Below are 24,009 nucleotides of genomic sequence, written 5' to 3'. Positions count from 1 at the left end.
AGGGTTCCTGCTTGTAAGAGGATCAAGACAGCATGTGTTTAAAGTGTTTGCTGATGCGAGGAGTGCATTGTCCAGAAGAGTAGTGAAGGCAGATTCAATTGAAGCATTCAGGAGGGCATTGGATGATCATTAAATAAGAAGCAATGTTTGGAGTTGTGGAGAAAAGGCAAAAGTTGGAGCCAAGTCAAAATGCTCTAGAGAGCTGGTGCAGACATGATGAGCTAAATGGCTTCCTTCTGCACCACAATGATTCTGTGATCACGACTGCTGAAAATCTAAGAGGTTTAGAGGATTGATATACTTTATCTTTCTGTGCAACTTTGGATTTATGCAGCAATATTTTCTTCTGTGCAATTTATTTTTAAACATAAGTAATTACATTTATTTAAAACAGAAAAGCTCATTGAGGATGAATTGTATTTCTTTTGTACAACTTTAAATTATTTTCCAATAAACCCAAACTGCAAAAAACTGTAATGTTTTGGCTAACTACAAATGCACTTCTGGCATGCTTCTCATTTGCTGTGCTTCAACTAATTTGTCCTGGGCTTCTTTCTTGCTATTAGCTCCAGCTCAAAAATTACAGATTTGGAGAAGCATTGAGGCCTTCGGTGGCAATGGAACTCGTCGAGTGCATCTAATGTGGAAGGTATTGCTTAATATTAACCAACAAATCAGAAATACCTCCTTACCGACAGCACCGTTACTCTGCTGTTTGTGTACTGATGCTTTGCATTAATTTTAAACCAATTGAAAGTCAATTGTACCTTTCAGCAGCAAAACTATTTGTAATGAAAAATTCACCTCTCAAGCCAAAAAAAAGTCTGGATAGGTAATAAAAAAAGTTTGGATTTAAAATAGTTGACACAAACACTAACAATACAACAAACCCAGTTAGTTTTGCAAGCAAGCATGTTCTGAATTGAATAGTTAGCCCTGTTCCTGTGCAAACCTTCCAGTTCAGGGTCATGTCTAAGGCAGAAAGCTGGAGGAATGGAATGGCTTTTTACCTGTTTGTTTCAGGTGATCCGCCTCATTAAGTTTCCACTTGGGTGGCAACATTAAAAATTATGCCTAGTGTTTTTTTTACACTGATGTGAAATGCCTGATTTCACAATATAGCATCAACTGAATGTAACAATGTTTTTTTTCTCCGTGTTTTGGCTGCATTTTGACTCAATGCTTTCTCCAAGTAAGATTACGCGTAATCTTCAGTTATTATACTGAACTCTGAAACTCTTTTATCATGACATCACTTGGGCTGCAGTGGTCCAAGAATGTAGCTCGCCACCAACTTCTTGTGGGCAGTTGGAGATGGGCAAAACATTCTGGCCATACCATCCCGGTGACATTTTTATTAAAAAGCACTTTCACTGTGTGCACCAGGGGCCTGATAAATCGAAAGCTTCCACTTCTGTGTTACATAATTACGTGATATGAAGAATGAGTTAAAAATCTCCCACCACAAGTGAGCCAACAACTATCATCAGGCTTCAGCAGAGGTAAAGTTTTCAAGCAAGCAGTATTGCCGTCATTTTATAATCCCCGTCAACTAGAAAAGAAAACACTCAACTCAGGGTGCTGTAACTATGTTGCTTAAACTTTTGTACCCACCGGAGAAACATTACTAACTCACCAATAGCCCTTGACCAATTTTTCCACAGCCACTGGAAAAGAGTGCAGCAAATGGAAAGATTTTGGGTTACAGGATCCAACTGCATGAGCCTGGGATTCAAGTGTACAACACCTCAAACCTGGAGTACAGCTTCCACCTACCCGATGGAAACTACAAAATCGAAGTGGCTGCTTACAACTCTGTGGGAGCATCTCCAGAGGCTCAGGTTATTATTCCCTCATCGAATGAATTAGGTAATCCAGGTTTACATAGCTTTAGCAGAGTAATGACAAAACATTATGAATTAGGTTTTCGCAGCTAAAAAATTCTCGAACAGATTGAGCAGAAGCACATAGCATTAAAATTGAATTCTCCAGCTAAACATGGCATAGCTCTGCTAGTTTGTATTGTATCAATGTATGTAAGCAGTAGATGGGGTCCACTTACACCGTGTGAAAGGCAGCAGTACAAAATGGCCGCTCATCACTACTCTCAAAAGGGCAACTAGGGATTGGTAATTAATGCAGACACCTGCATCCTGCTAAAGAAAATTTTAAAGTTGGTACTATTGCTCTAGCAACCAAATCATAGGTTTATTCTGATATTTCATTTTTGTGGAAACATAATAATGTCCAAAGAGACTGTTCATTTTTCCTGAGAGGAACCCAGGGTAACCTGGAGTTGGAGGCATGAGGAGGATAGGGGCAGGACTCCAGTTATCCCAGTCTAATACTAATTCGGGAAAGGGATGAGGGTACAAGAGGATTAATGCTGAAAACCGCCCTGGCCTCCAACCCCTCTACCCTGCTCTCCTATGACCCCCACTGCATGTGATTGAAAAAAAATACTCATCTTCTCACTACTACACCCTTTTAAAGACTAGGCCTCTGGGGTAGATCTTTGGAACCCAAACACTCCCTGGCCTCTTTTTGGATGGCGACGAGATCTTCAGCTTTCAAGGTCTGTGATTCACCAAGATGCTCACCATTTAGCTCTTAACCACCTGACTGGAGCTTGATTCAATGAGCTTTCCTATTGGTGGGTGCAGAAGGTCAAGTGCCACTGTTCACATCCACACTCATATAGCTCTTCAGTGCTTCTTAGTTAATATGTTTGACTGTAAGGCATAGGAGCAGAAGTAGGCCATTTGGCCCATTAAGTCCACTCCACCATTCAATGAGATTCTGAATAATCTGATAATCCTCAACACTATTTTCTGCCTTGTCCCCAAAACTCTTGATTCCCTTAGTTATTAGAAACTAGCGAAGTTGATAGAGTCATAGAGATGTACAGCACGGAAACTGACTCTTCGGTCCAACTTGTCCATGCCGACCAAGTGTTGGAACATTTCTCCTAATCTTTCATATCCACCTGACAGGGCAGACAGGACCTGTGCTTAACATGACTTCTGAAAACAGCATCTCTCGCTGTGCAGGACTCCTTCTGTACTGCAGCGGAGTACTTTATACATTTAGACAATAGAAAAACAAAGTTCAAAAGCATTCCAGTGTAAAACTCATATGTTGCAGAGTACTACTCCTTGTAATTAAGATGCATTTGCCTTAAACACCTCAAAGCAAATAACTAAATTATTTGTTACCATTACAGTAAATATTCTGATTGCATGCTCCTCGTACAAAGCATTGCTACTGTAGATGAAATTGACCAATTGTGCAAAAATCAACTTTTCAATCCAATCAAATGACCTTCTTAGAACAAGAGGTGGCACTTCCTTTACATAAAATAATCATTGCAACTTTCTTTAAATGACATGAACAGAGTTTCCGCCATTGTCCCATCTTGTTGCTTCTTCAATTGGGAACACCAGCCTACTGATTCAGTGGAGACCTCCTAACATGACAACAACTGGTTATGTGCTGGAATGGTGTGTGCTGTCTGAGAAAACCGCCTGTAATATCAACTGGCAAAATGTACCCGCCAATAATACAGAAGCAATTGTACAAGGTAGGTGAGTAATGTTAAAATCTTGGGAGAATTTAACTTTGTAAACCATTCTTTTACTTGGATATTTTGGTGTGTTAGAAACAGTTGGAGAGAGTGCACTCGACTCATTTTTGGGATTAAGGGCTTATCTTATGAAGAAAGTTTGAATAAGTTAGGGGTGGCACGTTGGCTCAGTGATTAGCACTGCTGCCTCACAGCACCAGGGGCCCAGGTTCAATTCCAGCTTCGGGCGATTGTCTGTGTGGAGTTTGCACATTCTCCCAGAGTCTGCATGGGTTTCCTCTGGGTGCTTTGTTTCCTCCCACAGTCCAAAGATGTGCAGGGCAGGTGAATTGGCCATGCTAAATTGCCCATAGCATTAGGTGCATTAGAGAGAAATGGATCTGGGTGGGTTACTCTTCGGAGGGTCAGTGTGGACTTGTTGGGCCAAAGAGCCTGTTTCCACACTGTAGGGAATCTAATATAATCTAAAGTTTGTGCTTTACTCATTGGAGTTTAGAAAAATGAGAGGTGATCTTACTGAAACATGCAAGATACTCAGGGGACTTGGCATGGTGAGAGACTGGAACTAGGGACACAGATTAACAATAAGTAATCTCACTTTTAGACTAAATTGAGGGAAATTTTCTTTTTTGAAGTTAATCTGTGGAATTCTCTTCCCCTGAGAGCAGTGGAGGCTGGTTGATTATATTTATTCAAAGCTGAGTTCATTAGATGTTTTGATAGACAAGGCAGTCAAGTGTTATGAAGGCAGACAGATTACTAGAGTCGAAACCACAAACATGATCTTACTGAATGACAGAGCAGGCTTAAAGGACAAGATGGCCAAGTCCTGCTCTCATGTCCTATAGTCAACTCCATGATCCATAATGCAGGTCACCATCAAGATTACAGATTAGAAAAAGACCAGAAATAATGGTTAAAAATGAGAATCGAGGGAGTGAATCATTCCAACAGTTTTCAAGTCCTAGAATTAAAGCATTTTAATGCAGAGTCATGCTGTAGTTAGGTTAGACAAGAATCTTGTTACAATGTGGACTTAATTCCAAAGTCACGTTAAAACCAATCATAGCAAATTTATTGTAAGCAACATAATTTCTAAGTAAAAGTAAGCCTTGCATGTAAGCAATTTGTTTTACATAAAACTCCAGTTTTTCAGTTGTGCTGTTCATTTCTCAGTCAGCCTTACTCACAGAGATCAAACTCGCACTCTGCTGATTTCTGGAGAAGATAATTGTGAGAAACGAAGCTCACTCACTTCAATAATTTCAGTCCGAGACAAGATCTGAATCAGTAGTGCCATTTATTTTACTCTTGCAAGAGGGTGTGGTGTCCACTGTCCACAAGGCAGGACACACACACACTGAATTCAACTAGTACACAACATTTATGTAATTTGGTTCCTATTCTTTCATCCCATTGCTCCTCCCCTGTTTACATCTCCCACCTTTCTAAGACCGGCGCCCATTACTCTTGTTTATCTTTTGCCTTATCCGGTCTTGTCTGTGACAAAATGCTTATTTCTGGCCTCACAAGGCCGTATGACCACATCCTGCTGTGGGCCATTGTTAGGTATAACCTTCTTCACTACCATCTATTTCCCTCACTTGTTATGATCTTGTGACCTCATGACTTCTTGACCGTGGTTTGTTCTTGTTTTTGCAGAAGCGGGAAACAGATGCTTATAACTACTGTTTGTACAGGCATATCTAGCTTAACCCCCTCCCCTCACAGCATCTTATCTATTTGTCTGTAACATCTACCATTGTTTGCAGGCACATTTCATTCTTGCATGCACATTTTAGCTAATACAAAAACAATTATGTATTTCCTTCACATAGTTTTCATTCTTGTTGACTCAGCTCTTGGCTGAAACAATTATACACTGATGTGAGTTCATTTACCTTGCATAAGTAATTATGATTGTAGAAGTAACACTACTTTACCTATATCCCACAATAATGAATCAACTGATATCTCCAACAACCAATCGGTGACGAACACCCAAGAGATCAAGGGTCCAGTTTGATGTGGCTCGGTTTCAATTCACTTCCACCCAACTTTGTCATTCTTAAAAGAGCAGCATGTGACAGGCAATCCACCTGCCATTGTTATGAAAGGGGCAATATGCTACAGGCAATCAGTCTGCCATTGTTACTAAAGGGGAACTGCGCTACAGGCAATCCACCTGCCATTGTTATTAAAGGGACAGTGTGCTACAGGCAATCTGCCTGCCATTGTTACTAAAGGGGAACTGCACTACAGGTAATCTGCCTGTCATTGTTATTAAAGGGACAGTATGCTACAGCAATCCACCTGCCATGGTCATTAAAGGGGGAGTATGCGACAGGCAATCAGTCTGCCATTGTTACTAAAGGAGTAGTATACTACAGACAGTCTGTCTGCCATTTTCTTTTGAAAGTCCATGGAATTGTTCTGACTGTGCAATAATCTGGCCATGTGTTAAGTGCAACTTGAACAAACAAGCTTCTGACTTAGAGACAAAAGAGCTACCACTGATCCAAGGCAGCATAAGCTATTAATTGTTTATGAGTAATACATATCCATGGAAGCAAATTACACTAGTAATTAAAATAGCGATTTTAGAAAATCAACACACATCAATGCCATTATAAGAAACCATTGTAAAGTATTAGTTTCATGTCAGAGTCCTATAACATGAGGGCTTGGTTGCCTCAGTTGGTTGTATTATGATACAAAGACAGACTGCAGAACCAAATCAGCCTTTGTACTTCTGTATACACTACACAATAATATTAAAGCCTTCAAAGAACTTCAAAATTGACTCTAATGGTTCCTAAACAGATTTTTTAATAACTAATCCCAGATTCTGCAAATACTCAATTCCAGACACTGGTTTGCAACTTAAACAAAAGATTTAGCAATTTATTAACAATACCATGATTTCATTTCGGAAAAATTAAATAGCAAAGTAATCAAATTGGTCTATGTTTTAAGCCCAAAATCTTTTGTTTTCAGCCCAGTCACACAAGACAGACAGAACAACAAACACAATTGAGGAATAAATAAAAGAAAATAACAAAACAGGCCAGATTACTTTAGTTTTTTTCATGAAGCATTGTTTCACTGGAATACCTGATGGTTTCTTGGTTGATTTTCTGAAAGGGCTCACCTTTTCAGTTCACTCAGATAAAGGCAGTAATACTTAATACTTTGTTTTTTATTCTCTGATTTTCCAAGAGTTGCTTATGGGAGGTTGGACAAGGAGCTTTCACATCTTCATGCTGTAAGTTAAACATCCATATTCTTTTCCCCACAGAAACCACAGTCCAATACCCAATTCAAACTCCCTGACAGACTGTCTCCTCCAAGAAGTCCCAGTTGTCATACAAGATCTGCTGTCTGCTTGAGCATAACATATTTTTAAACTTGCTGGTACCAATTCCTAGGTACTGACTTTGTTATTAACAAAGCCTTCTGATTAGGAACAAACTTGCAATTAACTTCCTGGCCTGGCCTCGTGACTAAATAAAAGGTTGTTTGGTCTGTTTTTCTCTTAACATTGGGTAAGACAATCCAAAAGTTATGTTTAGCTCACAATTCCCAGCTCACAGCTCCAAACCAAAATTGATAAAAGAATAAAATTTAAAAAAAAAGAAAAATCAGCTAGGGACCTATTAGTTGGACAGCTGGTTTGTGGTGTAGAGTGATGCCAATTGTGTGGGTTTAAATCCTATACCTGCTAGGGTTACCATGAAGGCCTTGAGCTTGAGCCTTGCCTGAGGTGTGGTGACTCTCAGGTTAAACTGAACATCAATAATCTGGCTCTAATGAAGGAGTGGGACTATGGTGACTTTGCCCTAACATGATGGTACATTGATTTTTTTTTAAAATGAAAGCATTATAGGTGAGTACCCATTTACAACTGTTTTGTCATAAAATTACAGAGAGTTAGAGCAGCACCAGAGGGGAGCAGTGAGATTTGTGTATCCAAATAAACAGGTCGCATCTTCTAACTTTGAGACAAGAGGACCATGAAGTCTCCATTGGACAGCTGCTACTCATAATAACTCTCTCTAAGAAGAAAACTGGCCACATGATCAATTAGTTTTTAAAAATTATCTACAAATAGTTAATGCACCCAGAGATGCACCACACTTTCCAACTAACATTTTTCCACACAACTGCTGAGTCTATGTTTCAGCTAACACAATATGTTGCCTTTATATAGCGCCTTTTAATGTAGTAAGATAACCCTAGGCATGTCAGAGGAGTGTTAGCAAACTCAATGAGACAAATGAACAAATGCAAGACAAAAGCTTTGGTCAAAGAAATAAAAGGATGGTTTAAGGGAGAAGAGAGAGGTAGAGAGGCAGGAATTCCAGAGTCTGGGATGTAGACCTTGGTTTTAAGGCCTGACGAGGTTACCAAGAAAGGTCACACAGGAGGTTGTAAACAAGAATGAAAATTTTAAAATCAAGTTGCTGCTGGACAAAGAGCTAACGTCAATGAGTAAGTATAAGGGTATTGGCTGAACAGAACTTGATGCGGAGATGGAAGTCATCGAGTCATTCAACACAGAAACAGACCCTTTGGTCCAACCATAATCCCAAACTAAACTGGTCCCACCTGCCTGTGCTTGGCCCATATCCCTCCAAACCTTTTTCTTCATGTAGTTATCCAAATATTTTTTAAACATTGTAACTGTTCTTGCATCCATCACTTCCTCCGGAAGTTCATTCCACACATGAACCACTCTCTGTGTAAAAAAGATGCCACTCTTGTCTTTGTTAAACCTTTTTCCTCTAACCTTAAAAATATGACCCTAGTCTTGAACTCCCCCACACCACAGAAAAGACACCTGCCTTTAACCTTACTTAAAACCCTCAGGATTTTATAAGTCTCAATAAGGTCACCCCTCAACCTCTTATGCTCCAGTGAAAAATGTCTCAGCCTATTTTTATAACTCGAACCCTCTATTCCCAGCAAAATCCTGGTAATTTTTTTCAGAACCATCACCAGCTTAATAATATCCTTCCTATAACAGGGCAACCAGAACTGGACACAGTTTTCCAGAAAAAGCCTTACCAACATGCTGTACAACCTTGACATGACGTCTCAACTCTTAAACTCAAAGCATGCAGTGCAAGCTGAGGAAAAATTATTTGCTGTTGGTATTCTATACTACAGAGGGATGTGGAACTTTCCGTATGTTTAAGGCAGAGATTGATAGATTTCTAATTACCAGTTGTGTACAGAGTTATTGGAGATACAATGTCTTAAACACATTGGAGTGTTCAATCAGCCATGATCCTACAGAGGCAGGTTCCTATTTTTCCATGTCTTGGTGGTGGAGTAGATATGCAGTCAGTAGTTCCTTTTCAGATCAAATAAGATTATAGATAGTCTGAGGCAACCTCAGTGTGAAGCTGTTGATGCCTAAGGAAACTGAGTTTTGACATGGACCAAAGTCAATGGTTTTGGGCGTCCCAATATTTAACTGGAGAAAGTTTGATTCATGCAGCACTTAAAAATACAAGACTCTACCAGATTCTACTGCACAGCACACACAAACTCAAAACCAAATGTCTTCAAGTGAAGGGGTATTCGAGAGAAAGGGCATCAGGTGATTGAATGATTAAACTTCATTGGTTGGAGAAGCATTACTGTACAGGACACACTCTAAAATTAAGACACTGGAAAATGCATTTAATTATAGTATGATAAATTTAGATGTATATTGCCCACTGAAAATATGCTGAAGGTAATTTTCACTAAGATTATAAAAAGAACACAATGCCTCACTTTAAAATAGGAATTATATTGTAAATTTGAATGCCCTTGTCTAATTACTTCATCCCTCCAACCAATATATACACAAAAACATCAATTTTAGAAGTTCATGAGCAAAAAAAAAATTCAAATTCTCATTCATTTATCATGACAGTAATTCAAAGTATATATCCACTTTACTGATTTTACAACCCTAATATTGATTGAATAAAAGAATATTGGATACAAATGATAGAGCTTGAAACAAGGTATTAATATTACAGTTACAGCAACTGAACCAAAGTGGACATTTCTTTAAGAGAAGATGGGAAAGGAGTTTTAGATGTTGAGAGAAGGAAGTTTCGATGTTAAAGCCGCACTGAAATGTGGTGAATTTCTTTTCCAGACAATATTGAGCCAATGCGTCTCTACAACATTTTGCTTTACCCACTTATTGATGGTTTACCAGGTGTTCCAACATCAACTCAGGCATATTCAAAAGAAGGTGGTAAGTACAATTTGCCATTTTGGGTTTACAGTCATAGAGTCATACAGATGGGAGAGAGACCCTGCCGCCCAACCCATCCATGCTGACCAGGTTTCCTAAACTAAACTAGTCCCATTTGCCTGCGTTTGGTCCATGTCCCTCTAAACCTTTCCGCACCATGTACCTGTCTAAATGCCTTTTAAATGTTGTAATTGTACTCACCTCTACCACTTCCTCTGGCAGCTCATTTCATATACACACCACCCACTCTGTGCAAAAGTTGCCCCTCAGGTTCCATTTAAATCATTACCCTCTCACCTTAAACCTATGCCCTGTAGTTTTGGATTTCCCTATTCTGGAGAAAAGATCTTGACTTTTCACCTTATCTTTGCCCCTCATGATTTCATAAATCCCTAAAAGGTCATCCCTCGGGCTTCTATGGTCTAGGAGAAAAGTCTCAGCCTATCCTAATAACTCAAGTTCTGGCAACATCCTTAGAAATCTTTCTTTGCATGTTGCATAATTATCAGCAGTAGGGTATAGTAGGGATGCTAAGACCAAATGGATTAGGGGACAGATTATGTTTATGTTAAATTTTCTATATCAACCTGTTCAGAGATATTATTATGCATCTCTGGAGCAGGTGAGACTTGAATCTCCTGGCTCAGGGGTAGAGTCACATGCACTGTGCCACAAAAGCCCTCAGGTGACTTTATCTGTTAAGTAAGGGATATTTGGGTGAGAATTAGGAACAAGTAATTATTGTGCTAGTGTTTTGTGAGGTGTGTATTGAAATAAAATTGTGAATGAAAAAGCATATTCCTGGGATCTGTCTGACTATCCTTTAACTTTTGGTATTTAATAAGCATCAGATTTTTTTCATAGAAGGGTGATTCCATGTTTCTAAGTATCAGGATGATACAACAGGCAAGATTGAATGGATGTGGGAGTATGAAATTAGTTTATAGATTATTTTAATGGATCAGAAACAATGATTAGCATGGCTGCCGTTTCCTGATATGTATTTCTCTGAATTAGAGTGCGTGAAATCAGCCTTAATGTAAAATATTAATATTCTAAACGCACATGGAAAAACAAAGATTGTTAAGCAACTGACCATCTCCTGTACCTCTCATGTGACTGCTTTCCTGAGAGGTCCCGGTTTTGGGGTGCTGTCAACAGAGTATTGGCGAGTTGCTGTAATATTTCTTGTAGTTGGTACACTCTGTGCCACAGTGCGCAGTGATAGGATGGATGGATGTTTCAGGTGGTGCACAGGGTGGTGATTGACTTGGTATTTTTATCCTGGATGATATTGAGCTTTTTGAGTACTCTTGGATCTGCACACATATAGGCAAGTGTGGAATATTCCATCACACTTATGACTTGTGCTTTGTAAGTGGTTGAGTGTCTTTGGGGAGTCAGGAGCTGAATTATGCAACACAGACTTCTTAGCCTCTGACCTGATCTTAGAGCCGCCAGTACTTGTGTAGCTGGCCCTGTTACATTTCTGGTCAATGGTAACCCCCAGGATATTTATGATGGGGGTTGTAATTGTACCATTATAGAATGCCAAGGTAAGATATTCAGACTCTCTTGATGGTGATGGTCATTCCCTTGCACTTGTGAGGTGTGAATGTTATTTGTCACTTGTCAGCCCAAGCCTGGGTATTGTCCAAATCTTGCTGTATATGAACTTGAACTGCTTCATGATGTGAAGAATTACAAATGAAATTGAACATTTATCAGTGAGTAATCCCATTTTCGACCACATGCTGGAGGAGAGGTAATTAAAGATGATTGGGCCTTGGAAACTGCCCTGAGGAACTCCTGTGGTGGTATCTTAAAAGCTAGAAACAAAAAGTCCTAGATTCATGGAAAACACCGGTTAAAGCTAATTATTCTCACAGAAATGACACACTCTCTTTCTCTCTTTCAAACCATTCAAAATATTCACCCATGAAGCTGTGACCATGTCCTCAATTTTATTTATCAAGTACCATTAATGTAATGAAAGGTGTTTCACAGGAACATTAGGAAAGAAATGAGTATTTTTCAGAGTTAGGGAGGGGAGGCAGTATTCTTTTCCAATATGTTGTCACTTCCCAAATCAATGCAAACTCTTGGCAGCCTTTCACCACAAATGGAATAATGACTATAACTGCTCACAATCTTACATATCCTCAGCAAAGAAATGGTGAGATAGAAGAATTATAAAGTCTCAGATGTAAGTCTGTCTGTTATAAATCTACCATCTGTGCTTTGAAGATGGATTTGTTTTCATTAGGCAATGAAAATCTTGAAAATTCTTCGCACTTTGACTTTTCAGAAGAGCTTCAGAAACTGAGCCCAATAGTTAGTTATAGAAAGCTGATAGAAACTGGAAAATTCAATTTTATCTATGTAGCCAAAAGAAAATTTACTGACAAGTTTCACCTTGCTTTTCAAACAACCCATCATTTCGCTAATTTATAGATCAAAATTCAGACAGCCATGACAATTTTCCAAAAAAATGCTTCACATACATGACTCTAAAATAGTTGAAAACATCCTTGAGTGGAAACTACTGTCACAGTTTAAGAGAGGAATATCTTCTATTCAGTTTGTAATGAGTGAGTGCCAGCTGAGAACAGGATGAGAACCTACAAAGATATTCGCTATGGTTAAGTGCTCTTTTCAACGCACACATGAAGAAAGTTAAAAATCACACAACATCAGGTTATAGTCCAACAGGTTTATTTGGAAGCACTACCTTTCAGAGTGCTGCTTTCTGCTGAAGGAGCGTGTTCTGAAAGCTAATGCTTCCAAATAAACCCACTGGACTATAACCTGGGTTGTGAGATTTTTAACTTTATCCACCCAAGTCCAATACAGACACCTCCACACATGAAGAAAGTCCTCTCAGGCAGACAGTGAGGAAGGCAAGGTGGCTATAGGAGCATCTCTGAGATTAACATCTCTGCAGCAAGTAAATCCTTAAAGCTTGCTCATTATCTGCAAAGCACAAGTCATGAATGTGATGAAATACTCCCTCCTTTCCTAGATGAGTACAGTTCCAACAAAACTCAGCAAGCTTGATACAATGAAGGACAAAGCAGCCAGTTTAATGGGCACCCCATCTATCAACTTAGGCAGTCACTCTCTGCACCAAGATCACACATTGGCAACAGCATTACCATCTACAAGGTGCAATGAAGCAACGCATCAAGCCTCCTTTGGTAGCACCTTCAAAAACCAACAACTTCTAATCATCGGGAAGAGTAAAGGCGTTAGACACATGGGGATATGAGGCAAGTACCCCTCCAGATCACTTGTCGTCGTACTTTGGAAACTTGAATCCTTCACTGTCACTGAGTCAAAATCCTCCAACATTCTCCACTGTGGGGCCAGCTACATCCCATGGACTTCAGTTTTACCAGCCAGCAGCTCACTATCAACTTCTCAAGCAGAAAGTGAGGACTGCAGAAGCTGGAGATCAGAATCGAAAAGTGTGGTGCTGGAAGAACAGAGCAGGTCAGGCAGCATCCGAGGAGCAGGAGAGTCGACGTTTCAGGCATAAGCCCTTCATCAGGAATACCTGAAACGTCGACTCTCCATCAGCTTCTCAAGGCCAGTGACTGACAGACAATAATTGATGGCTTTGCCAGCACGAGATCTGACCTTGTTCATGAATGGGTAAAAACTGTTGGCAGAAAATGTTGACAGAAGATCATTTTAAAGTCTCCTGTTTGCTCTTACTGATGTTATTTAATATTGCAGCCCCACAACGAAGTCCTGAAATTAGAACTAAGCAGATCTGGAAAACCAAAGTACAACTTGAGTGGGAGGAGCTTCCAGTTGATGATCGGAATGGCTTTATCAGGAACTACACCATATTGTACAAAAATAAGAATGGAAAAATGAATTGTAAGTTAAAGCAGCAAGATCAGATTTGATTCACTTTAAGAATGATTAGGACAAAGTAACTGCTATGACTCCGTATTACTCAAATAGCTGCCGGTTACAATGTCTCTGACACATTTAATCACCATTTGTGCACTGGAACATCCTGAGGATGTGATGGTTTGAGTGGAAATATTGAGATGCATTTAGCTTAGAGGGCCAGAGTGAAATAAGTCAATGTTTACAAAGGGTAATGTTTAGGCCATCTTGGCATCCTGTACACAATCTAAATTATATTGCTGAAAAAGAGACATGTCGCTGAAGCTTTTCAGAGAATTGGGAAACACCGCATTTGGTTTTCAGTGCCCAGTGTGATGCCAGGCAGGAGCAAGAATAGAAACTACATGCAGTGGTGCTCCTTTAGAACTGGATCCCTGATCTGAGCTCCAGGCCCCAGTTATTGGGTCTTGATGAACCATCCTCAACCCCATCCCACACCGTAATATTGGTTTTAGAATATACATCCCAATGATTAGCGCATCAGATCAACTTGTCCCTTCAATTGTGCATTTGAGACCAAGTACTGGCAATACTCAACCTGCCCACACTTGCAATGCCCAAAGTAAAACATTTCCTGTTGGATGTGATTCCACAATTAGACAGCACTTGCTATATAATCCTGAATGTGCTAATAGCAACACCAATTTAAGATCAAAAGTCAAACTCAAAATGTAATTCATTTATGCTTGTTAGAAGTGACATACATTCATATGCAGAGACATAGTCTCTGCAAGCAAGAATATATTCAAACTTTGCACTTTTTTTTAGTTACTGGATAAACTCAGCAGGTCAGGCAGTGTCTGTTGAGTGAAAGCATAATGCAACAAACGTACTCTGCTTTCTCTCCATAGATGCTGCCAGGTCTGCTGAGTTTCTCCAGGAGTTCCTTGTTTTGTTTCAGATCTTCAGGATCTGCAGTTCTTTGTTTCGTTTTATCTTTTTTGAGGTATTGCTTTCTCCACAAGAATAGAAGAAATAAGAGCGGGAGTGTGCACTTCAGCCTCTCAAACTTGCTTGGCCACTTGTTACAATCATAGTTGTTCTCATCTCAACCTCAACTCCATTTTCCTGTCAACTCTCCCTAACTCTTTGTAGTGATTGGAACCAGGTTCCCTTATTAACTAAGAGGTTCTTGATTGTTAACCTGGGCTAATCAGGAAAGCCTTGGCTGATCAATGTAACCAAGTGAGCTCATGGTGTCTCCCTTGAGCTACTTTTCCCTCCAACTCTATTTTGATTTAATCCCTGCCCTCCCTTTCACGACATGGGGGCTGGGGAAAAATAAGCACCACAGCTGCTTGGTGGTAGTGCGGGGGTAAAGAATAAACAAAGGGGATAAATAAATTTTAAAAAGCGAAATATTACACATACAGAGATTTAGAGTCTCCTGGTCATAGATAAAAATATAACCAGGCAATTAGAATCTCCTCAGTTGAGGACTGACTCTGAGCTGGCTGGCCACAGCCACTGTACTGTGCACAAATAAATAAAGGGTGACTTTGTGAGGGACAATTAGCCTCTGTGCAGCTATTTCACCCTTCAACCTGTTACAAATTACAAATCTGTCTATCTCCTCCTCAAATCTACTCAATGTCCCTGCATCCACCACACGGAGGGTAGTGAATTCCACAGATTCACAACCCTTTGAGAAAAGGGGCTGGGTTCAGTTGCAAGGTGAATTATGGAAAATGTTAAAAGGGCAGTGGGCTCTGCAAAGTTTCCAGAACAAATAATAGCACTGAGAACATGGAAAGCTGCAGGTACCTTACTTCAGGCACAGCAGATAAGGCAAGAGCTATGGGAAGGGCCGGCAATCAACACAGGACTGAGGGTATTGTTCTTAAATCCACACGGTATACAAACCACAATAAATGAGCTTGTAGCGCAGATTAAAATTGGAAGGTAGGATATTGTGGACATCACTGCAAAGGGCTGGGAACTGAATGTCCAACAGTATATGTCCTACTGAAAGGTCAGGCAGATGACTAGAGAGGGCGGAGTTGCCTTGTTAGCAAGAAACAAAATTAAATCAATAACAAGAAGAGATACAGGTTCAAAATGTTTAGAATCTATGTGGGTAGAGTTGAAGAACTGCAAAGGCAAAAAAAAAGATACTGATGCGAGTTATGTACAGTGCAGGCCTCCTAGCAGTAGTCAGGATGTGGGGCAGAAAATAAATCAGTAGATAGAAAAGGCATATAAAAAAAGGCATTATTACACTAATTATAAGGGACTTCACTATGCGGGTAGTCTGGGAAAATCAGGTTGGTAGCAGATCCCAAGAAAAGTAATTTGTGGAATGTCTAGGAGATGGTCTTCTGGAGCAGCTTGTGGTAGAACTCACTAGGGAGCAGACAGTTCTGGTATTGGTGATGTGTAATGAGGTAGACTAAATTAGGGAGCTTAAAGTGAAGAAAACCCTTAGGGTCAGTGGCCATAATCTGATAGAATTCACCCTGGAGTTTGAGAGGGTGAAGCTGGGATCAGATGTAACGGTGTTACAAGTGAGTAAAGGTATCTACATAGACATGAGGGAGGAGCTAACCAGGGGAGCCAAGCAGGGAAGACAGTGGAGCAACAATGGCAGGTGTCTCTGGGGGTAATTCAGGAGACACAGCAGAAATCCATCCCAAGGAAAATGAAGCATACTAAGGGGAGGACAAGGCAGCCACAGCTGATAAAGGAAGTCAGGGACAACATAAAAGCAAAAGAAAAAGCATACAATGTGGTGAAGGTTACTGGGAATCCAAATGATTAGGGAACCTCTTAAAAAAAAAAACAGCAGAGGACAACTAAAAAAAGCAATAAGTGGTAGAGCAGACAAAATATCAGAGTGAGCTCGCTAGGAATATAAAATGAGATTGCAAGAGCTTTATTTTTAGATATATCATCGAGGGCTGAAGGGCCTGTACTCACTGTAATGTTCTATATAAAAGATAAGCGAGAGGCACTGGACCACTGGAAAATGAGGCTGGTGAAGTAGAAATGGCAGAGGAACTAAATAAATACTTTTTATAGTTTTCACAGTGGAAGATGGTAGCAGCATATCAGAAGTTCAAGAGAATCAGGGGCAGAGGTTAGTGTAGTGGCCTTCATGAAGGAGAAGGTACTGGGGGAACTGAATGGTCTGAATGTGAATAAATCACTTGTCCTCAAACCTGGCATTTAACTCACATGTGAACCGCCAAAACACTGTCTCCAAGCAGAGGTACCTCCCATTTATTAGACCTATCTTCACAAGGTCTCAAAAAAAATCAAGATTCTGCCCATTAGATAATATGCTTCCTAACCCATTTGTTTAGTGATTTATGTACAGAATTCCTTTTGACTCACAATTGAATTTAGCTTCTTTTCTCTACAGCTGTTGCATTAAATGGATCCATACAAGATTACATCCTTGCTGGTCTGACAGCAAACACAGAGTATGAGGTCAATCTCATGGTCTCCACGAATGGAGGGAGCACCATTGGTTCCAATTTGACCATCACTACCAAGATGTTTGGTAAATATATCAATTTGGATATTAAGACTTTTTAGAGTTGTGCAAGGTTTTTATAAAGAGACATGTTACCATGGAGTACTGTGTACAGTTTCACTCCTCTTACTAATACTACCATTAGAAGCAATTTCAAGAAGGTTCACTGGGCTGATTCCTGGGATAAAGGGATTGTCTCTTGAGGAAAGGTTGAGCATATTGGGCCTGGACACATTGATGTTTAGGAAAATGATGTGATCATATCAAAACATGCAGAGGGGCTTTGATCAGGTAAATGTTGAGTAGAGATTTCTCCTTATGGTAGAGTCTGGAAGTAGAGACCACAGTGTCAGAATAAGGGACTCCCCATTTAAAATGGAGATGAGCAAGGATTTATTTTCTGAGAGCTTTGTCAGGCTTTGGAAGTCTGGCAATGGACGTTGGGGCAGTGAATTTATTTAAGTTGGAGTTCACAAAGTTTTGATTGCTGAGGGAGGCAAGGGTTTTGGGGGAAGGACAAGTACAGTGGAGTTAAGGGCACAATCAGATCAGCCCTGCACTTTCATATTGTCTTTCATTGCAATAAATTGTTTTGAGCTTTGCTTAAGTATTTTGTTAAATAATTTGAAATAAATAATATTTTACTAGTGCACAATGTTTTTGGTTAGTACATCTGTTATTGTTAGTGAGGAAGAGCATGGATAACAAAATATTTAAGTGATATGAAAACAATTCACTTCAATAAAATTACAGTTAATGCACAAATTTGCTGGCCTATGACTTAACTGAGCACCAGCAAAGAATGAGCATCTTCTGCATCCACAAACCACCATGCAGTCCATCCAATCTTCTTTCTCATTAACTTCAGTAGGGTGAAAATAGCATCTAGGGGGGAATGTGAGCACCAACTGGGCTCATGAACATGTCAAAATCTCAGGTGCTCCTCCCCAACCTCAACCCTCTATACACCATGATATATCAGGCGGCATTGTGGCTCAGTACTGCTGCCTCACAGCGCTATGGACCTGGGTTCAATTCCACCCTCGAGCAACTGTCTGTGTGGAATTTGCACAATCTCCCTGCTTTGGTGTGGGTTTCCTCTGGATGCTCCGGTTTCTTCCCACAGTCCAAACATGCATAGGTTAGGTAGATTGGCCAGGGGAAATGCAGGGTTACTGGGAGAGGGTGGGGGGATGGGTCTGGGAGGGATGATCTTCAGAGGGTTGGTGTGGACTCAATGGGCCGAATGGCCTGCTTCCTCGCAGTAGGGACTCTATAACCAAAACACATCTAACTGAGGCTTGACTTCAGCAACTTCCAACAAAGTTCGCTTGCACGGAAACATCATTGCAGATATGGGGTCAAAGCAAGAGTGAAGATCTCCCCAGTTCACTTTTAGCTGAGGTACGTTGTCTTTTATCAGGTACTGCTCACTCCATGTCATTTTAACTTTTTGTGCAGGTTTTCCTTCACTTAGTTTTGCACTGCATTATCTTTGTCTTTGGATATTAATAACTGTTACCTTTTCTTTCATTAGATGATGGAGAGGCTGAAGCCTTCCTGATGGTCACCCTTTTATTTGCTCTGTTAACAGCGCTGATTTTTATAGCAGTGTGTATCTATCAGCGACGCAGGTATGTGGCAACAATGCATTTCAACTTTGGACTAGGATGGACGGACTCTCAGTGAGATAGGCTTTATAATAAAGTAGCGTTCATTTCTTCTTTTATCCCTTGAATCTACAGACTTAAGAAACATTTCTGGCCCAACATTCCAGATCCTGCCAATAGTACGCTTGCTCAATGGATGCCAAAGAAATTAACTGAGGTAATTTGTGTTTAATTGATCATTCTTTATGTGTGAGAGTAATGAGTGATTTTATCTTGCGAGGACTAGCAGCAGTGTTGATTCTACATAATGATAGTGCCTTGTATAGAACAACCCCTTTAAGGAATCAATAGTGTGATGGTTATAAAAATTCAGAAGTCCAGGCAACCATGGCAGTGTAGCTTAGCAACTTACCACACACTAGACTAAATCAACTTGTTGATACTCTTGCTGTTTTAGACCTTCAGTTTTAACCTTCACAATGGAGCTGTAGTAAAGTATCACCATAGATATGATGGGCCAAATTGTTTCTTTTTCTGCTGCTGGAGCTGAATTGAGGTAATTTTGTTCTGTAAGTGACATTGTGTCAGTGCAGATTTCTGCTGGAGGTTGTTGAGGTAAAGACTGATAAGAGCTGAAAATGTGTTGTTGGAAAAACGCAGCAAGTCAGGCAGCATCCAAGGAGCAGGAGAATCGACGTTTCGGACATGAGCCCTTCTTCAGGCTCATGCCCGAAACGTCGATTCTCCTGCTCCTTGGATGCTGCCTGACCTGCTGCACTTTTCCAGCAACACATTTCAGCTCTGATCTCCAGCATCTGCAGTCCTCACTTTCTCCGTAAAGACTGATAACCCAATTTAAAATTATCCATAATTGTTCCACATGCCTACAAAGCTGAAGAGATGATATTAGCATTACATAACCTATTATTATTGGAAACGAGGATGGGGTTGACACTGGCACAATGACATTTATTGCCCAGCCCTGATTTGATTCCCTACAGTATGGAAAAAGGCCAATCTGCCCAACAAGTCCACACCGACTCTTCCCAAGAGTAACCCATCCAGACCCATTTTCCTCCGACTAATGCACCCAACACTATGGGCAATTTAGCATGGCAAATTCACCTAACTTGCAAATCATTTTGGACTGTGGGAGGAAACCGGAGCACCCGGAGGAAACCCACACAGACACGGGGAGAATGTGCAAACTCCACACAGACAGTCACCTGAGGTCGGAATCAAACCTGGGTCCCTGGCACTGTGAGGCAGCAGTGCTAAACACTGAGCCACCGTGCCACCCCTAAGCTGAAACTGGACTGTCTTCTTTAATCTTTGCAGTCATTCTACTAACTGCACTGCTGAGAAATAGTTGAATAGGGATTAGGCAGCATTCTAGCGTAAATAAATATTGACAGACACATCACACAGCATGTCCTACCTTGTACTTTTAAAGGATGTAATTCTAACATTTCCTATATGTTTCTGCTTTAAAAGGATGTAAAGGAGCTTAAGGAGGAGCTGAGTCCAAAGACACAGATCCAGGTTGTCCATTATGGTAGCTTGACCAAAGCCAACGTTGATAGCACCAATTACTGCTGGATGCAGGAGATAAAACATGGACAATATCCAAAACCTGAGGGCAACGGCTTAAATGAAGTAAACAGCAGCACCACACAGTCCCTACAGGTCCATAACTCCTGGCAAAATGTGTCAGGTCTGCAAGAAGATTTCCAGACACACTACATTGTCCTGGAGTATAATGGGATGAACATAAGTGAATACAAGAAACACATGATTCCAACACTTGCAGTTGCCCCATCAGACTCCAGACAACCTCCTTTCTCCTGTTTATCTCAAATTACTCCTTGCGAAGAACAAAAGGGATTATCATCATTTCACCATTTCCCAGACAACGGCCCTGGTAAAACACCGCAGGAATCAAATGATGAAATAAATGAATGGGAGCTGTTACATGGTTTTCCATTTTTAATGAACTTGAATATTGGTTAAAGTCCTCAATGTGTATGCAGCTGAATATATTGTGATATGGATTGTGAATATATTGTGATGCACAGGGCTAGATGGGCCAAGCATCTTTGCCTTGCTCATATGTTTGTGCAACAACTATAACAACTTGTATTTATATGGCACCATTAGCATAGTAAAAACATCCCAATGTGCTTAAGGAGGATAATCAAACAAAATCTGACACAAAGCCATATAAGGTCCATATTAGGACAAGTGACCAAAAGTCAAAAGGGCAGATTTTGAATAACCTCTTCACAGAGGAGAGAAGTAGAGAGTTGTGGAGGTTTAAGTTGGGAATTCTCATGTTTAGGGCCTAGGGAATGTCAGTATTGGAATAATTAAAACCATGGACACAGACATCTTGGAGTGCAGTTACCCTGACAGGCTGTAGGAGGTTGCAAAAGTGAGAGTGGAGATAACACTAGCATTGCTATCAATTAATACTATGCTTTAAAGTTTCCACTTGTCTCAAAACGCCTGTCTCAATTTACATTGGCACTATGCTCCGAGATGCAAAACTTAGTGCAATAAACCTACTCCACTACCTGAGGGAAAACTAATTGAAATGGCTTTTAAGAACAAATAGTTTTAAAAATAATTGTGTCTTCTTACAAACTGGAACTTCTCAGTATTAAAAATTCTCCAGCTTCAGTAGAAAATTAGTTACTGTTGTACTAAAATCCCAGCAGTTTCTATAATGTTATATTCCTGTTCCTTGCAGCTTTTCACCCTCCATTATTTATATTCTTTCTTGGCCTTTTTTGGTTCAAGAAAAGGCTCAATGGCTTTGGTATCTTTGCATTATTATCACAGAATCTCTACAGTGTAGAATCAGGCCATTCAATCCATTGAGTCCACACTGACCTTCTGAAGAGCGTCCCATCCAGACACACCCCAACCTTATTCCTGTCACCCTGCATTTCCAACAGCTAATCCACCTAGCCTGCGCATCCCTGGATGCTATGGACAGTTAAGCATGGCCAATCCTTCATGCACATCTTTGGACTCAGAGAAAACCATAGTAACCCTATGTAGATGTGGAGGGAATGTGCAAACTCTGCACAGACATTCACCCGAGGGTGCAATTGAATCCAGGTCCCTGGTGCTGTGAGGCAGTATTGCTAACCACTGAGCCACCATGCTGCCCAACTCTTGACTATGACCGACTTTCGCGTCGTTTCTTGTCTCCTTCTTTTCCTAAGATTGATGTTCCTCTCATGCTGAATGTGAGGGAAAACGTTGGTGCAAACATAAAACTCTCATTAGAGGACCAGATTTTGGAACTGTTCATCTGTTCCACCTTGTGCCAGTGAGCTGACTGGACTAAACTCTGTGGTAATCTTTCCCTCCTTTGTAATGAAGAACAATGCAAACAGAAGAAAACATGCAGGAAAGAGAATGAAAAGCTGATGTGAATCCATCATAACTTTCAAAAGGTAACTAGATGTGGAGTCAAAGCTTCATTTTCAGGATATTTTCTTTCATTCATTCACGGGATGAGGATGTCGCTGGCCAGGCAGCATTTATTGCTCAATTCTAATTGTCCAGAGAGCAGTTAAGAGTCAACCACATTGCTGTGGGTCTGGAGTCATATGTAGGCCAGACCAGGTAAGGATGCAGGTACATATAGGTTGTTAAAGCAATCAGAGCTAACACACAAATGATGGGCCCAATTACATCCTTCTGTCCTGGAGGATTTTGTGATACTCAGATAAAATGTAGGCTAAGGAAAGACGTGACAGTAAACTCACAAAAGACCAAAAAGTTACAAGTTGAATTTGTTTATAGAAGTGGGTGTTAAGATATATGAAAGGAGAAAAAAAAGATATGACTTAAAATTAAAGTGGAAGAAGACTGTGAACAATGACAATGCCTATGAAATAATATGAATATTGAAACAGGAATTAGGACCCAACAGTAGAGAATCTAATCTAATCTAATCTGTTAACTCGTGATATTATTGCGAGTTGAAGCTCTGAATTCTACATTGTAAATAGTTGAAATACTCTGGTAACTGTTACAGACTAATTATTTAATTGTGTCTGAAGAATATTATGGTGCACGAAAAGTGCATTAAATTAAATTGTTGTTTAATTGAATGACAAATATTAGGGGAGAAAGTGAGGTCTGCAGATGCTGGAGATCAGAGCTGAAAATGTGTTGCTGGAAAAGCGCAGCAGGTCAGGCAGCATCCAGGGAACAGGAGAATCAACGTTTCGGGCATAAGCCCTTCTTCAGGAATGAAAGACAAATATTAGGATCAACCATCTCCATACCTTGAACTTATTAGCATTAGTTCCTTATATACTTAATACAAATGTACACTTTTACTTGAAATTATAGATATTGCTGATCAATGTATTCAGACATGCTCGGACTTACACATATTGAGCAGGTAAAACTTGAACCTTCCTCCCACCCCGCCCAGGCCCAAAGGTAAAGACACTGACATTGTGGCCTGAGAGTCTCCTGATTGAAGTTTTTAAAAATGTGCACGCTGACTCCACCAAGTGGCCAATATAAGCAATTCAATTTTCTTTTTTATTTTGAATTGTATTATTGTGTAGGAATTAAATATAGCTGTTAATACACAATTATTTACTAACAAAACTGGGGTGGGCATGCTTTTGAGATAATTTAGCTCATCTGTTTTATAAACCTTCCTTCTTGCCTTTATTACCTCTAAACTTCACCATTTTGACACACTCCTGGCTAGCCTCCCAAATTTTATCTTCTGTACACCTGAGGTTAATTGAAAACTCCCATCAAGTCCCATTCACTTATTTGTAGACCTACTTTGACTCAAAAAGTGGGGTGCTGAAAAAGCACAGCAGGTCAGGCAGCAGGAGGAGAGTCAGCATAAGCCCTTCATCAGGAATGTTTTGGGGAGGGGGGTTAGTGCCCAAGGAGGCTGAGAGATAAATAGGTTGGGGGGGGGGGAAATAAAGGTGATAGGTTGGAGTGGAGGGCGGAGCAAATAGGTGGGAAGGAGGATGGACAGGTGGGAGAAGTCCAAGAGGGCAGTGCTGAGTTGGAGGGTTGGGTCTGGGATGAAGTGGGGCAAAGGGAGATGAGGAAACTAGTGAAATCAACATTGATCCAATGTGGTTGGAGGGTCCCAAGGTGGAAGGTG

At 40.4% G+C, this 24,009-nt stretch overlaps 1 protein-coding gene across 3 annotated transcripts in view; it reads left to right on the top strand.

The window, feature by feature from the left end:
* Positions 1–23,757, top strand: part of LOC122565377 (interleukin-6 receptor subunit beta-like) — a 111,681-nt gene extending 87,924 nt beyond the window's left edge. For all 3 annotated transcript variants that reach the window (XM_087976014.1, XM_087976013.1, XM_043721289.2), the window contains 9 exons: positions 567–649; positions 1,665–1,869; positions 3,395–3,580; positions 9,741–9,842; positions 13,581–13,727; positions 17,125–17,265; positions 18,776–18,872; positions 18,984–19,065; positions 20,343–23,757. In XM_087976014.1, coding sequence (XP_087832140.1) covers positions 567–649; positions 1,665–1,869; positions 3,395–3,580; positions 9,741–9,842; positions 13,581–13,727; positions 17,125–17,265; positions 18,776–18,872; positions 18,984–19,065; positions 20,343–20,858 — 1,559 coding nt within the window. In that variant the 3' untranslated portion in view covers positions 20,859–23,757. The remainder of the gene's footprint in view (positions 1–566; positions 650–1,664; positions 1,870–3,394; positions 3,581–9,740; positions 9,843–13,580; positions 13,728–17,124; positions 17,266–18,775; positions 18,873–18,983; positions 19,066–20,342) is intronic.
* The last annotated feature ends 252 nt before the right edge of the window (positions 23,758–24,009 follow it).

This window comes from Chiloscyllium plagiosum, unplaced genomic scaffold (genome assembly GCF_037043375.1).
Source record: "Chiloscyllium plagiosum isolate Xiang-an unplaced genomic scaffold, Cpla_swu_hap1 HiC_scaffold_28, whole genome shotgun sequence".
NCBI classification, from domain to species: domain Eukaryota; kingdom Metazoa; phylum Chordata; class Chondrichthyes; order Orectolobiformes; family Hemiscylliidae; genus Chiloscyllium; species Chiloscyllium plagiosum.
The sequence above is the reverse complement of the archived record's forward strand: the minus strand, read 5'-3'. Positions and strand labels throughout refer to the sequence as shown.